Consider the following 13,277-nt stretch of genomic DNA (forward strand, 5'->3'; position numbering starts at 1 on the left):
CACCACAGACTGGAAGATATACCCCAGTGCAGGGGGGATTGCAAGTGAAAACAAAATTTTAGATTAATTAAACAGAGACTGTGCAATTCTTATTTAAATATTTAAATTCGTAGGTGATTTTTGATGAAATTTTAAAACTACTCTAGGGAGTTTTCTGAAGCACCATTCTGGGAAAAAGAAACAGACCAATTGAAATTTTCCCCCCTTTATTTTGAAATTCAAATTTAGGTTCAAATATGCTTTTTTTTGTGGGCATGAATGAGAGCCTGTTTGGGGGCAGAGCTTGCCGGTAAGTCTCAGGGGGCTCCTTACCAGTGCTGCCAGGCTGGGAAAAATCTTAGTTGAAAGGTGAAGCAGTCTAGCGAAAGCAGCCGGTACTTCCTCTCACACTTACATTGCGTTCTTGCCTTGGAGTGACCAGGATGGCCTTGTGCAGTGTGCGCACCTGTGGACTCCCCACGTGACTCTCTCGGATGGGCAGGCTTTGGATTTTGCTTTTCACACCGTGGCAAACCCTGCCTTGCTTGCATTGGGAGATACAGTGATCCCAGAGAGAGGAGAGCTGAATATAGGTCCTTGACATTTCATCTCCCTCCTGAGTCAAGCATTGTTGCATTTAAGAAATTCAGAAAGGTAGTTCAGGAAAATGTTAGATATGATTCTCTTTACCAAGAAGGGGTAAATGTTTTAATCTAAATACCATACTGTATTTTTAAAAAGTCAAATTTCTATAATATGTGTTGAGCTGTAATGTTTTTGATAAGGATATTGATTCCTTTTTGAAAAGAAGGAGAAATGTGGGGGAATAAAAATATTAAAATTGTTTCCTGTCTTATATTGGAGACAAGAGGTATTCCAGGAAACTAGAGCTGTTGATACCACCCTGCAAACACCGTCTGATGTTGTAGACTGTTCCTTGCTAATGACGTTCTGTTCACTGTAGCAGTGTTGCCTCTCACTGTCAGTAGTACTTTCCATTCACAGACAAAGCCGAGGAGCCCATCGCTCAGTTGTCCTCATGACATTTTTACTACTTCAGAAAGAACTAAAGCTGTTAGTTTGAAAAGTTACGAAAGTTCTTGTCAGGGCAAAGGGCCCGGCTATGACCATGCTGACACGTCCTTTTGTCTTTATGGAAGCTCTTTGACCCTCTGGATCTTTAATTACACAGCTGGAAGGATATGACCTCTTAACAGGGTCGTCGTGGTGATCCAGTCAGACGTGCCGTCTACCGCTGGTTACCGTGCACAGACTCGGTGCTGGTGGCTCTGATTTAGTGCTGTTCTCATTTGATACCAGAGTTACTGGATTTATATATAATTTAACACTTTTCTAGGCCGTGTAATGGAACAGTATATGTGGATTATTTTAAATGATCAGAGTTAAGTTTATTCCTGTTTAGAGAGAGTGTTAATTGTCCCAGGAAATTGTAAACACCCATATTCATAAAATGTATTTTTAAAATAACATTCTGCTGAATACCTTCTTGGCCTTTTTAAAAGGAAAGAATCAGGTTTTCTGTTGTTATTTGCTTGCTTTATAATTTTACCTATGCGTATGAGGTAAGTAATTAAGATGAGAAAATAATTAAGAGTTGTATATTGTGACTTGAGTTTTGAGATCTTAGTGCTGTGCTTCCAAAGAGAGATGACCAGAGTTATAAAATTAAATGAAGGATCCACTTGAGAAGGGTCAGTTTTTATTCTGCGTTTTCTTTCCTGAAAACTCTGATAGAAATAATAAAATATATGTGACAATTTCACAAAAAATTGTCTGTGGTACCAGCAGACTTCATTAGAATTGTGTCTTTGTTAATATTTTTGCACATCTATCAGAGGCCAATTATCTGAGGTTTGTACTTAGTATGTGATGTAACTTGTCTAAAGTCCTTAACTAGTTTAGTTCTGCTTTATAATTCTTGCATGCAAAGCTCCCTCCACTTCCCAACCTCGTGCATTTTTTTTCTATTTTGGTAGATGTGGGTTTGTGTGAGAGATTGTTGGCCAATGGGGCTGGGTACCACCCTGGAGAGAGGAAGTTGCCCCAGCTCCAGGTTATATAAAGTTGTCTTCAGCGTGAAGTTTGAAGAACATCTCAGTCTTTTTCCCTCTCAAGACTTAAAACCCAGTTTGGGTGATGGCAAAGAGAGAGCACGGAATGCAGGTGGGGGTGGGATGAGAGGGGAAAATGAAGAGGGGAGGGAGAGAGTGGCAGGTTGGGGGGAGGTGGCTGGTTGTTTAAGTGAGTGAGCACCTGTGTGTGAAAACTTTTCTCTCTCCAGACGTAAAACTGGAGAAAGGAGGAGACACTGTGGAAGAAAAGGACAGGGCCTTTGGTGGCATCTTCCAGGTGGTGTGCAGAACGCAACCTTTCTCTACAGAGGCCTGGGGGTGGGCAGCTAGCCTGGCCATGGCCCACTGGAGCAGGGACTGCGGCCTTTTGCAGTCCTTCCCGGCCATGCGGCTGACAGAGGTACAGCTTCGTGTGACTGCAAGGGTGACGCTCTCGGACTTAGTGGCACGTTAGTGTGCTGTCTTCTCTTGTTTTGTCTAAGTGTACTCCAAATGTTTGTTTTTCAGGCGGCAGAGATAAACGTGGGGGTCCCATTTTAACCTTTCCAGCCCGCAGCAATCATGACAGAATACGACAGGAGGATCTCAGGAGACTCATTTCCTACCTGGCCTGTATCCCTAGGTAAGTTCTGGGGCGCTGGGGCTTCTCACTGTTTTCACTCTTCTAAGGTGTGGCACCGTGCTCTCTAGAAAAAAACTAAACCCCAGCTTCTGTTCCAAGTGGACAAAGTAGTACAAAATTAAAGTCATGATCTGTCTCCGTATTTCCACTTAGTGACCCTTCTGTCATGCTTGTAGCACTTCTGGGAGGCAGGACAAGAAGGGACGTGTTTTGAGTGAATAGCTGCATGTAAGATGGTGGGTGGGGGTGCCCGTAGGTGGGTGTTGGGACCGGGGGCCTGGGTAGAAGTGAAGGAGAGTGTGGTTGGCAATTCTGAGATCAGACTTGTGCCCTGGGAGCCAGAGAGTGCTGTTTGTGATGCGCTTCTGTTTCCTCCTGAGCCGTGGGTCCATAAATGATCTCATTGGTTTGTAGCATAAAGTTTGTGGGGCATTAAAAATCCTTCCCAACTAACAGGACATCAAGTTTGGGAGCCTCACCCAATCTGAGAGACCATTGGTGGTAGTCAGGGAGATAGTCAGGGAATCTGGTTGCAAAAGAACACCAATAGGCAAAGCTTTATTTTCTGGAGAGCCCTGAAGTGAGGAACGATGCGTAGGAATTGGCCTGAGTGTATACTTGAGGAATTTAGAATATTCATTTCTGCCCTAATTGTGGTTTTACTTACAGCACTGCTAGATGACAACTAGGGAGAGAAGTCCCCCCTACGTTAATATCCCCATTTCATTGTTCAGATTACTTTTTGGGAAGTAGAATACTACTATGATGTCATCCAAGGATATAGCCACACCTGAAACAAGAGACTGTTGTGTGCTGAGATTTGGAGAGATGCTTCCCTCTGAAGAAAAGGAAATCTTTATTCCAGAAAGACGTATGCTAAAGGATGGCATTTCCTAAGTGACTAAATGAGGACATATGAAAGAAAAAACCCTCAGTCATAGTAGAGGCTGGAGTATATGGTCACTTTAAGGAACACGTTATGCAAGAGCATATTTAATAAGAGATGATCAGTGGCAACATCATAGGTTCTGAAGGTCGAGGTGAAGGTACCAGACCCTCCCCTGCACAGGGTCTGGGACGCCACCCGGGGAGCACAGCTGCGGCCGTGGAGGATGCAGCCGACGGTCTGGGTTTTCTGTGTGGGAGTCCTTCATGGGAGGGCTTTCACTTGGTATCATCAGCGACAAAGGGATAGCGCCCCATTTACACATACAGAAGATGTTTTCCCTCCTTCTTCTGGTGTTTTCTTGGATTGCTGAACTATTGAAATCAAACAGCTGGAAAGAATTTTAGAAGTTATGTATGACTCACTATCACTTCTGAATAACAGTGTCGTTGAGAGCTGCCATTTACTGAGTTCTGAGGTGCCAGGCACTGTGCTAATGATGGAAAAAGAAGTAGAGCAATACACGGGGCAATGGCAAAAAAATTCTTCCCTAGCAAAATGATAGTTGTCGTCTAGTGGAATGGAAAATGCTTTGAATTGGGTATCATCAAGGTGGTTTTTTAAATTACATAATTGAATTGCTGAAGGTAACTTTGTCAACTTGCTTTCTAGTTTCGAAATCTGTTTTGACTGTAAATGTAAAAAGTTAACTTTTCATTTCATTCACATTAAGCTCTGGCGGTTTGGGATTTTTCACTGTTTTCACTGTTCTAAGGTGTGGTGCTGTGTTGTCTAGAAAAAAGCTGAAACCCAGCCTGAGTTCTAGGCAGAGTAGTATAAATATTATTAAAAAGTTGATTCAGGTATGTTTTGGATCACCTGGATGACCCACTTTAAAACACACACACACACACACACAAAACTTTGTCACTGGGAAATTGTGAGCAGACACCAAAGTAGACAGAGTAGCAAACATCACGTACCTGTCATCTAGCTTCCACAGTTACGAAGTTTTGCCAGTCTTGTTTTCCTCGAGTTTTCCCTGTGGAATATTTTGTAACAAATCCCAAACATTCTATTCTTTTGCTCATCAACAATTAAGTGCATAGGGTGACCCTCCAACTATGGAGCACAGTCACTTCATTTCATTGCCTAGATTTGCTTCTATATTTACAGTTCCAAGGGACAAGAAATGCCATTTGCTCGTCCTTGGTTAATGAGCAGATAGACAGGTGGGAATGACATGTAAGTGACGCATTTGTTTGCCAAGTGATGATGGAGGAAGATTCCCCAGTGGTCCAGGTGGACAGCAGTGGCAACCGGACGAGTTCTCTCTGGGTCCCCCCCACCGCCAGCCCCACCCTGTGGTCCCACACTGACCCCAGAAGAACTAGTGAGGACTGTTTTAGCCAAACAACAGGATCGATGAAAGTCATCAGAAAATTAATGGTGTGTGAATTTCTTTGGACTTGTGGGTTTGCTTGTACTCTCTGAGTGGTATAAAACAGCCCTAAGGGTCTGCGAGATTTCTTCCCCTGTCCATTATTCCCCAAATTTTTTGTGATGTGAAGGTAGCTCTGGCTGTCCCTCCGTCCCTCCACATCCCGGAATGTGGAGAAGCGTGCCATCCTGGAAAGCACGGGTAGAGTCACACTGACTGTGACTTGGCACGAGCTCCTTAATTACTTTTATCTGTTTCCTGATCTACAAACTGTGATGCTAATCGGCACTCCTTTGGATCATTGTGCGTATTGAGTAAGATGATTTATGTGCACGCCCAGCGCAGTGCCTCGGCTTCAGTGGCTGCCTCAGAATTAGCGTATAATTTCCATCTTTTCGAGTTTGCTCTCCTCCCTTCCTTCGGCTACTTTCCTTTTGACGTGTGCTAGAGCCAGATCACCTCGCGTGTCTTCTGCGTGGCCTCCAGGCTGTGCCTCTCAGAATGTGGCCCTCACAGTTCCACATAATGTGATCTGAGAGGGGTGTCACTGGGGTTTATTTACTACTTGGGTCACCTCCCATGCCCCTCCCCCTCCTTTAAAAAAAGGAGTGATGAAGCAATTTTCCTAGAATTCACGTGCAAGGAAACTTTCTGTTAAATGTGTGCAGGAGAATCATGCCACGGCAGAACTTCCTGAGGGTGTAATGGGGATTCCTGTGCAGCGATGAAAACAACAGCAGTCTTGGTACTCCTCTAGGTGTTTATTGTTCTTAGTATGTTCTAGAACATTAAAATGATTTATAGTAGCTAAATGGACTAACTGCTCTGACTCTCTTCGGTCAGTAATGAAACAATGGGGAGATTTTTCATGGATTCGTTTATGAACTTTCACATAAGAAGGGACTTTCTAGGAAGTAAAGAAAGTAGAGTTCCTCTTTTTTAGAGACCTGTGTTGAGAAGGGACCTCAGTTTTATCTAAAATTTCTGTATCCCATAGATAAAGCGAGGCTCTTTGACAAACCGCCAACCGCACTGCCTCGTAAGTCACGTTTCCCAGTGCGCTCGTTCGTGTTCACGGTGGACTGTGGCCAGCAGCCGCGCATGTTCCCTAGCTGCTCATGAGCAGAACTGGGCTCAGGAAGGTTCCCTAACAATGACCGGCGTGGACTTGGTAAAGACGGAGGGGTCGGAAGGTGTGTGCTCCCAGTCTGGTGCGTGCGCAGTTTTCATTTCTCGGGAAGTCTCTGGGCGCTAACAGTTTGATTGCGGAGGAGGGCGAATCGTTAATCCTTCTGCAAACTGTGCGAGCGCAGGGTACCTTTCAGTTGTGTTCTTCTCTGGCTCATTCCTGTTGTTAGGTCTGGAGTTACTCAGGATTCTTTCTAAGCCGCTTTCAAGTGGAGGGGCTTTGCAGTTTTATGTACATACTGTGTCGGCTGTGCGAGGAGGAGGAAGACGGGCTGCCAGAGAATTTGTCTTGATCTGGTGAAGACTGATGTTTAAAGTGCAGTCGACCGAACAGCAGCTAATAAAACAGTGAAACACACGTATTCGTGGTGTCCCACCGAGTGTGGCAGCAGAGTCTGGGAGCCTGGATGGGGTACAAGGCCTCTTCCTGCCCGGGCTGGCCTTGCCCCCACCTCGGGGCCCTGGCATTTCTACTGAATGGAATCCCGAAACTGTGCAAACACCACTAGACCCCACGGAGGTCCGGAATCCTTCATTTCAGCAACGTGGGAGATTTTCAGATGTTTCTGGAAGCCCTGTTTGCCTCTAGGATTTGTGAAGGAGGCCTTTGGTGTTGGCTGGCTTGCAGCCCAGGTAGGCCCTACGTGAGACCCTGAGGGGGTAGCACGAGGAGCGTGTGATCCGCGTGTTAACTCCTTTCAGGTTCCGAGTCACGTAGGAGCAGGCGACTGGCACTATCAGCTCACCCCTGTGGTCGTCCGCATGTGACTGGTGAGCTAGGCCACTGGGTCCGCCCGTTTTCTCTTTGTGGCTTTCGACACCAGGTTCCTCGGGTTGTGAGCCACCATCCACTCAGGCTCTGTCCCCACAGACTTCTCCAGAATATTTCTCTGACAGCTTCTTACACTGATGTAGCTGTCTGAGGAACTTCTATATCTGCGAAACTCGGGGTGTCAGTGAGTCTGATGGTGTGAATCAGGATAAGGAGGAGAATGTGTGTGTGGGGTGTGTGTGTGTATGCGTGCGCCACATATGTGAGGGGAAAAGGGAGGGGAGGGAAGAGCAGTGAACTCATTCAATAGAGCATGAAATTGGTTTTAATTTTGACTTAAATTTTGGGGGCTTTTTCACATCACTTATGATAGCAATTAGTTTTCTGAGTTTTTCATTTAGACTAATTTCTCAGGTGATTACACGAGGCAGACAAAATGTCAAATACGTTTCCCATAGTCCCGCTACATTTATGTCAGGTGGAAACCTTAAACTCCCCGTTGGTGCTCATGAGGCCTTAGGTGTATTTCTGAAGCGCTTGCAGGCAGCCATCACCTGGTCATGCCTGCACCAGCATCAGCAGCCTCTGCGCACTGTGTGCTTACTACACGGCGGTGAGGGTGAGGCTGTTCCTTAAGTGCAAGGCCGTGTAATCCTGAAGTTACAGCCAAGTGAGGATAAAGCTTTCACCTGTGTTTTATCTTTGATGCCTATTGTTTATTCTTTATTACAGAAGTGCATTATATGTGTTTACCATGTAGTCAGGGGTTGAGATTTAATAAAATTAGTAATTTGTATTGCTTCATCAAGGTCACTCTAAAAAAACTGGCTTTTTGTTTTGTTTGCTCACTCTGTAAGAGCGTGGAGAGGAAGGTTACAATGACTTCCTGCACTGCCGTGATCTGTGCTCAGGGTGAGCAGAGCTCCCGCCACCGCCTTTACAACATCATTGCAACCGGGTGAAAAGGCAGATAATCTCAGTGTTACTGTGAAAATAGGCTGACCCCACAGTTCCGCCAGAAGGGTGCCAAGGGTGGACCAGCAGGCCACACTGGAGAGCTTCTGAGATAGCCCAGGGTCCTGGGACAAATTAAAAGAAACAAAAAGTGACATTGGAAAGTTCCCACTTTTCACGCCAGCACATTGGTGGGGGTGGTTTTAGCGCCTGTGGCTGGAGAGTCCTGGGTGACTGCCATTCACGGGGCTGTGACACAACCTGGGTGCTGTGCACACTGTCAGGTCTGGCCCCATTTAGTGCTCACCAAGGACCTTTGCTGTAGTAGGTGCTAGGCAGCGTGAGCGATCAGTTTATATGCGAGTTGTTTTTCTCCTAAAGGGGAGACAGGCTGCAAAACCATACATACAAAATGAAGTTTTGAATGTTTTCAGTGTTGAACCCTATTTCAAGCCATCATTGTTCTCGGGTGCATGAATAGCCATGGCTATTCTTTCATGACAAGGGAGGGTGAGAAAGAGTTTGATTCCACAGGTAAGATCTGACCTCTTTCTGAATTGATTTCCAATGTCCTTCCTCACCCCTCCCTACTCTCCACAGTGCTGACCTGCAGCCAGGCTGTGGAGCCGGGGTGGGGGGGTACCCTTTCCCTTCTGGTCCCCACCTGACAGTGACCCACAGACATCAGGAGGACATAGGCAGAGTTACCCACGCCCAGCGGGACTCCGCCCAGAAAACAGGGCAAGAGTTGTGTGGCTTGAACGTGTGTTTTCCTTTCCTCCAGTGAAGAAGTCTGCAAGCGAGGCTTCACAGTGATTGTGGACATGCGTGGGTCCAAGTGGGATTCCATTAAGCCTCTGCTGAAGATCCTGCAGGAGTCCTTCCCCTGCTGCATTCACGTTGCACTGATAATCAAGCCAGACAACTTTTGGCAGAAACAGAGGACTAATTTTGGCAGTTCTAAATTTGAATTTGAGGTAACTTCCATGTGTGGCCAGACCAACTACAACCATACATGTGGTTTGTTGAAAAATGACTTTTTCCTCATCATGTAGACTGATAACGTTTTTTAACCCTATATTAAATGGGAACTGCATATCTTATGTACATATATAACATTAGCTTTTGCATGAAATAACAAAATTAGGTTCATTTGTTGTGTTATCCGAGTGGATCATTTTACCCAAGATGGGTTTAGTTTCTGTTCTCTTGGTTTTGGGTGGTGGGTAAGGTCGCTGCCTTGCAGACAGTGTATAAAACGAACTTCGACCTGTTAACTTGCTTGTCTTTCCACTCTAACCTCTCCTTGAGCTACCAAGGTTCTAGCAAGGCTGTGATGCAGTTAGTTTAATGAGAAGATTATGTGGGGAAAAGGGTTCTGGCCAGCTCGAAGCTGGATGCATGCCCTATTCTGTAATACAATTTGGATATTTTCTAATGATGGTAATAATAATTGCTTTTGCTTCTTCTAACAACTTTCCCAAACATTAGGGTTCATTGATTATATTCATGTATTTTAAGGTAAACAGTGTGAGGGTGGAAAAAAGTAATTTTTCTCTCACCATTCTAAGTTTTTCTGGCTGGTCTAATAACCAAATTAACATGAGACAGGCCAACAGAAAATGTTCGAAATCGACTTTGGATGTGCATGCAGGAGTGCTGCAGGAATCTGAGACCTGAAGACCCAATGGGCAGTTGAGGTTTATGTGCCATTTTGGACAATGGAGAAAGGAGGGATTTCAAAGGGAAAGCAGGACATTCACAGGTAGATGATAAAGAGCAAACTCGTTAGTAAACAGACTTTTGCTGGGCCACCCAGAAACAATGGGATACAGAGAGGAGTCCAACAAACAGTCTTTGCTTAGTTTTAGTTTATATCATGATGCCAAGGTGATGTTCTCTTCCTTGGTTTTCTTCTATCTGTATTCCTTGAGGCAGGTAAAGGGTCAAAGGTTCTTTCCGAGTCTATTGTTTCTTAATAACCAGCTTAAAAATCAGTATCCCAGAAGACATATTTTGACGTGGCAAGACTTTGGTCCCCTTCAACAGCACTAGTAGTATTAACTACCTCACCCAGTATTAATCCTCAAGCTTTATGTTACATGTTACACTTTTCAAAATGTTTTCACATGTGTGTTACCTGCATTTTTAAAACTCTTTCCATGGTACTGATTTTCCATCTGAATTCTGAATTTAATTTTGACTTGAAACTACATTCAAGAGATTTAGGTGAAGCATGGAACCAGTAAGCCTTTACCTTCATATACAATTAGAAATGATTTTGGAGAGTGATTTATTAGGTCTTACAATTTTCTTGATGCAGAATTTAAAGTGCATTGTATTTAACTGTGCATGTTCTAAGCAGAAATAATGGTTTGGCAAAATAATGCATGCAAGTTTTAGTTAGTTTAAATTTGCTCTCTCCCTCAGGCCTTTAAGGTGTCTGTTCCTGGTTTTTCTATTCAACTTGTTTGTCCCCATGGACTTTATTAAAAGTCCAGGCAAATGAGAAAGGAATGAACTTACAGTCGATTCTCTACAAGAAGCAGCCCCTCTTTCTAGCTCTCTTGCCCTTTGCGGTTTATTAATGCCAAACAGCACAGAGATGCAGCTGTAGGTTTCTCTAAGGCTGGAGGTGACAGGTGGGGCTATTCTCTCTTTTGTCTTTTGGGTCTAGGCCACAAATCTTCTTCCTTTACCTTTGTCTTTGCATTTAATCTCCCAGACCCCCCCCCCCCATGCTTTCCTTGAGGCATAATTCATATATTAATCCTGCAGCACACCTGACAGGTAGGGTGAGTTTAAAATTTCTTCTTTGGGTTGTAATCGACTAAAACTTTGTCACGTAGTTCAGAGTACGCACAACACTTATGCTGCTCAGAATTGTGGTAGATTATTGCAGTGAATGAACTGTTCTGTCTTCCCCATTGTGAAAAGAGCTTCTGTCAGCTTTCTTGCTGACCCTTGTATATTTTCTACATTAAGAAAAGGTCATTCATATCCCCTCATCTGTTACTCAGTGGAGGTGGAGTTTAGGAAACAGAAATGATGAGGGTGGTTTGGTCACAGCGGCGTTGACCAGTCACCTAATAAGCAGTCCACAAATAATTACCCTTCATGGAAAGTGCTGTGCTCCAAGGGGTGTTTGAAGCCCACGAACAAGACGTTAGCTTGATCACAAATAGTAAGCAGCCTTGACAGAGTTCTCTGTTGAGAGTGAGATGGCAGAGTGGCATGGATGAGGGATTCTGTGTTGATAAAAGTGAAGTTTCTGAATCATCTGCCCTCTACTTGGCAATTTTAACACGTTTCTTGGTCAATGTGCCTAAGATAGTGGGTTAATTTCCACATTCTTTGAAAGAAATAAAATTTCTTTAGCACTCATGAAATATATATGATTCTAAGTATATATGTGTTGCTCTAATAGGTTTATTTTCACTGACTCTACTATAATGCTTCTTTTACTTACATTTATTTTTACAGGGCCAGAACAAGGTATGGTATGTTTTCTATAAATAGGTTACTTGCTTTAAGTTTGAAAATCTGTGATAAGTGTTGCTAATTGCTTTATGATAAGACTGTGTAGAGTTGGTTCATCTTCTCATACATATTTTTTTTCCCCTTAAGACAAATATGGTCTCTTTAGAAGGCCTTACCAAAGTAGTTGATCCTTCTCAGCTAACTCCCGAGTTTGATGGCTGCTTGGAATACAACCATGAAGAATGGATTGAAATCAGAGTTGCTTTTGAAGATTACATTAGCAATGCAACCCATATGCTCTCTCGGCTGGAGGAACTTCAGGACATCCTAGCCAAGAAGGAGTTGCCTCAGGATTTAGATGGGGCTCGGAATATGATCGAGGAACATTCCCAACTAAAGAAGAAGGTGATTAAGGCCCCCATAGAGGACTTGGATTTAGAGGGACAGAAGCTGCTCCAGAGGATTCAGAGCAGTGACAGCTTCCCCAAAAAGAACTCAGGGTCAGGCAATGCAGACCTGCAGAGCCTCTTGCCCAAGGTGTCCGCCATGTTGGACAGGCTGCACTCGACACGGCAGCATCTGCACCAGATGTGGCATGTGAGGAAACTGAAGCTGGACCAGTGCTTTCAGCTGAGGCTGTTTGAACAGGATGCTGAGAAGGTAAAGGAGAGGGGAGAGGGATGCTAACATGAGATGTGGCGGGAAGCTTCCTGGGTCATTAGGTCTCAGCAGCCAAGGCCGGTGTGGTGAAGAGAGGGCTGGGGCAGGGTAGGGTGCTCTCCTGACACTGGTTAGAAACAGCAAGTGTCAGTTCAGAGAGCGCCCTGCATCTGCTTTTCCCTGTTATTCCTTGTGCAGTGCAGTGCTGTTTTAGAAACTTTGAGTTATTATTACTGATAGCTTGCTTTAAAATGTGTGTAAGAGAGATGAAATGACACCTTCGGCTAAAAGAGTGAAAAGTTTATAGGATTATATTATTGAAAGCAATAATTACATATATGTGTCTTTTGCTAATAACTGCCCTTCCACATATGAAAAGTTCAAATATCTGAACACCATTCAGATATTTTTTTCTAATAAAAGTCAATAGTGCATTAAAAGTAATAGCATCTAGGAAATACAGGCAATAATTGTTTATGGTTTCATGTTTTATTCTTGTTCCCCAGACAAACCAACGAGTCAACGAGAATTCTTGTCAGTTGCTGGGTAGCTCACTCGTAGCCATTTGAAAACAGTGCACTTATTTATGGACAGTGTTGCAAGCCATGAATGTGGGTGAATTGATCTCTCTTTAGTTGAGCTTATTGAAACTTTTTCACGGATAGGGAATATTTTGTAAATTAAAAAAACGACACTAGAAATCTTTGCCATAAAAAGATCTTTTAGAAGGTGACCATCCAGTACTGTTACTTGGTAAGCTTTTGACACATCTGTTAGTGTACTTATGTTTTAAGCACCACCTTGTCAGAGACACTAGAAAATCTTTATTTACTAGAAAAGCAGCTGACCATCTCTGGTATTCTGGTTCAAGTCTTAACTCCAGTGCTATGGTAACTGATAGGCTGTTTCCCCACCCCGAGTGTTTCCTTGTGAACAACGTAATTGCCATCCTCTTCCAGGTAGCACCTCCCCTGAACCTTAAGAGAGATGTCTTTGTTCATGTTTTCACAATCTGTTTTCATTTTCACAGTAAATTTGCGTTGTTTGCATTTTCCCAGGTTTCTTTTGTACTTCTTACATTGAAGAATATGATCTTTCGGTCTTTGTAATTGCTTTCTGTAACCTGAGGGTGTGGGAAAGCCCACTGGGAGACCGTAACCCCACTTCCCCCTACCAGGTCGTTAATGGAAGAGCAGTGTGGC

General features: G+C 43.9%; 1 protein-coding gene across 10 annotated transcripts in view; it reads left to right on the forward strand.

Annotated features, from left to right (window-relative positions):
* The window catches only part of TRIO (trio Rho guanine nucleotide exchange factor), a 325,844-nt gene that overhangs the window by 118,549 nt on the left and 194,018 nt on the right, over window positions 1-13,277 (forward strand). For all 10 annotated transcript variants that reach the window (XM_045848128.1, XM_045848129.1, XM_045848130.1 and 7 more), the window contains exons 3-5: window positions 2,580-2,694; window positions 8,720-8,912; window positions 11,563-12,075. In XM_045848128.1, coding sequence (XP_045704084.1) covers window positions 2,580-2,694; window positions 8,720-8,912; window positions 11,563-12,075 — 821 coding nt within the window. The remainder of the gene's footprint in view (window positions 1-2,579; window positions 2,695-8,719; window positions 8,913-11,562; window positions 12,076-13,277) is intronic.

Source organism: Phyllostomus hastatus, unplaced genomic scaffold, assembly GCF_019186645.2.
Source record: "Phyllostomus hastatus isolate PE091 unplaced genomic scaffold, TTU_PhHast_1.1 phas_contig_58, whole genome shotgun sequence".
Classification (NCBI taxonomy): Eukaryota; Metazoa; Chordata; class Mammalia; order Chiroptera; family Phyllostomidae; genus Phyllostomus; species Phyllostomus hastatus.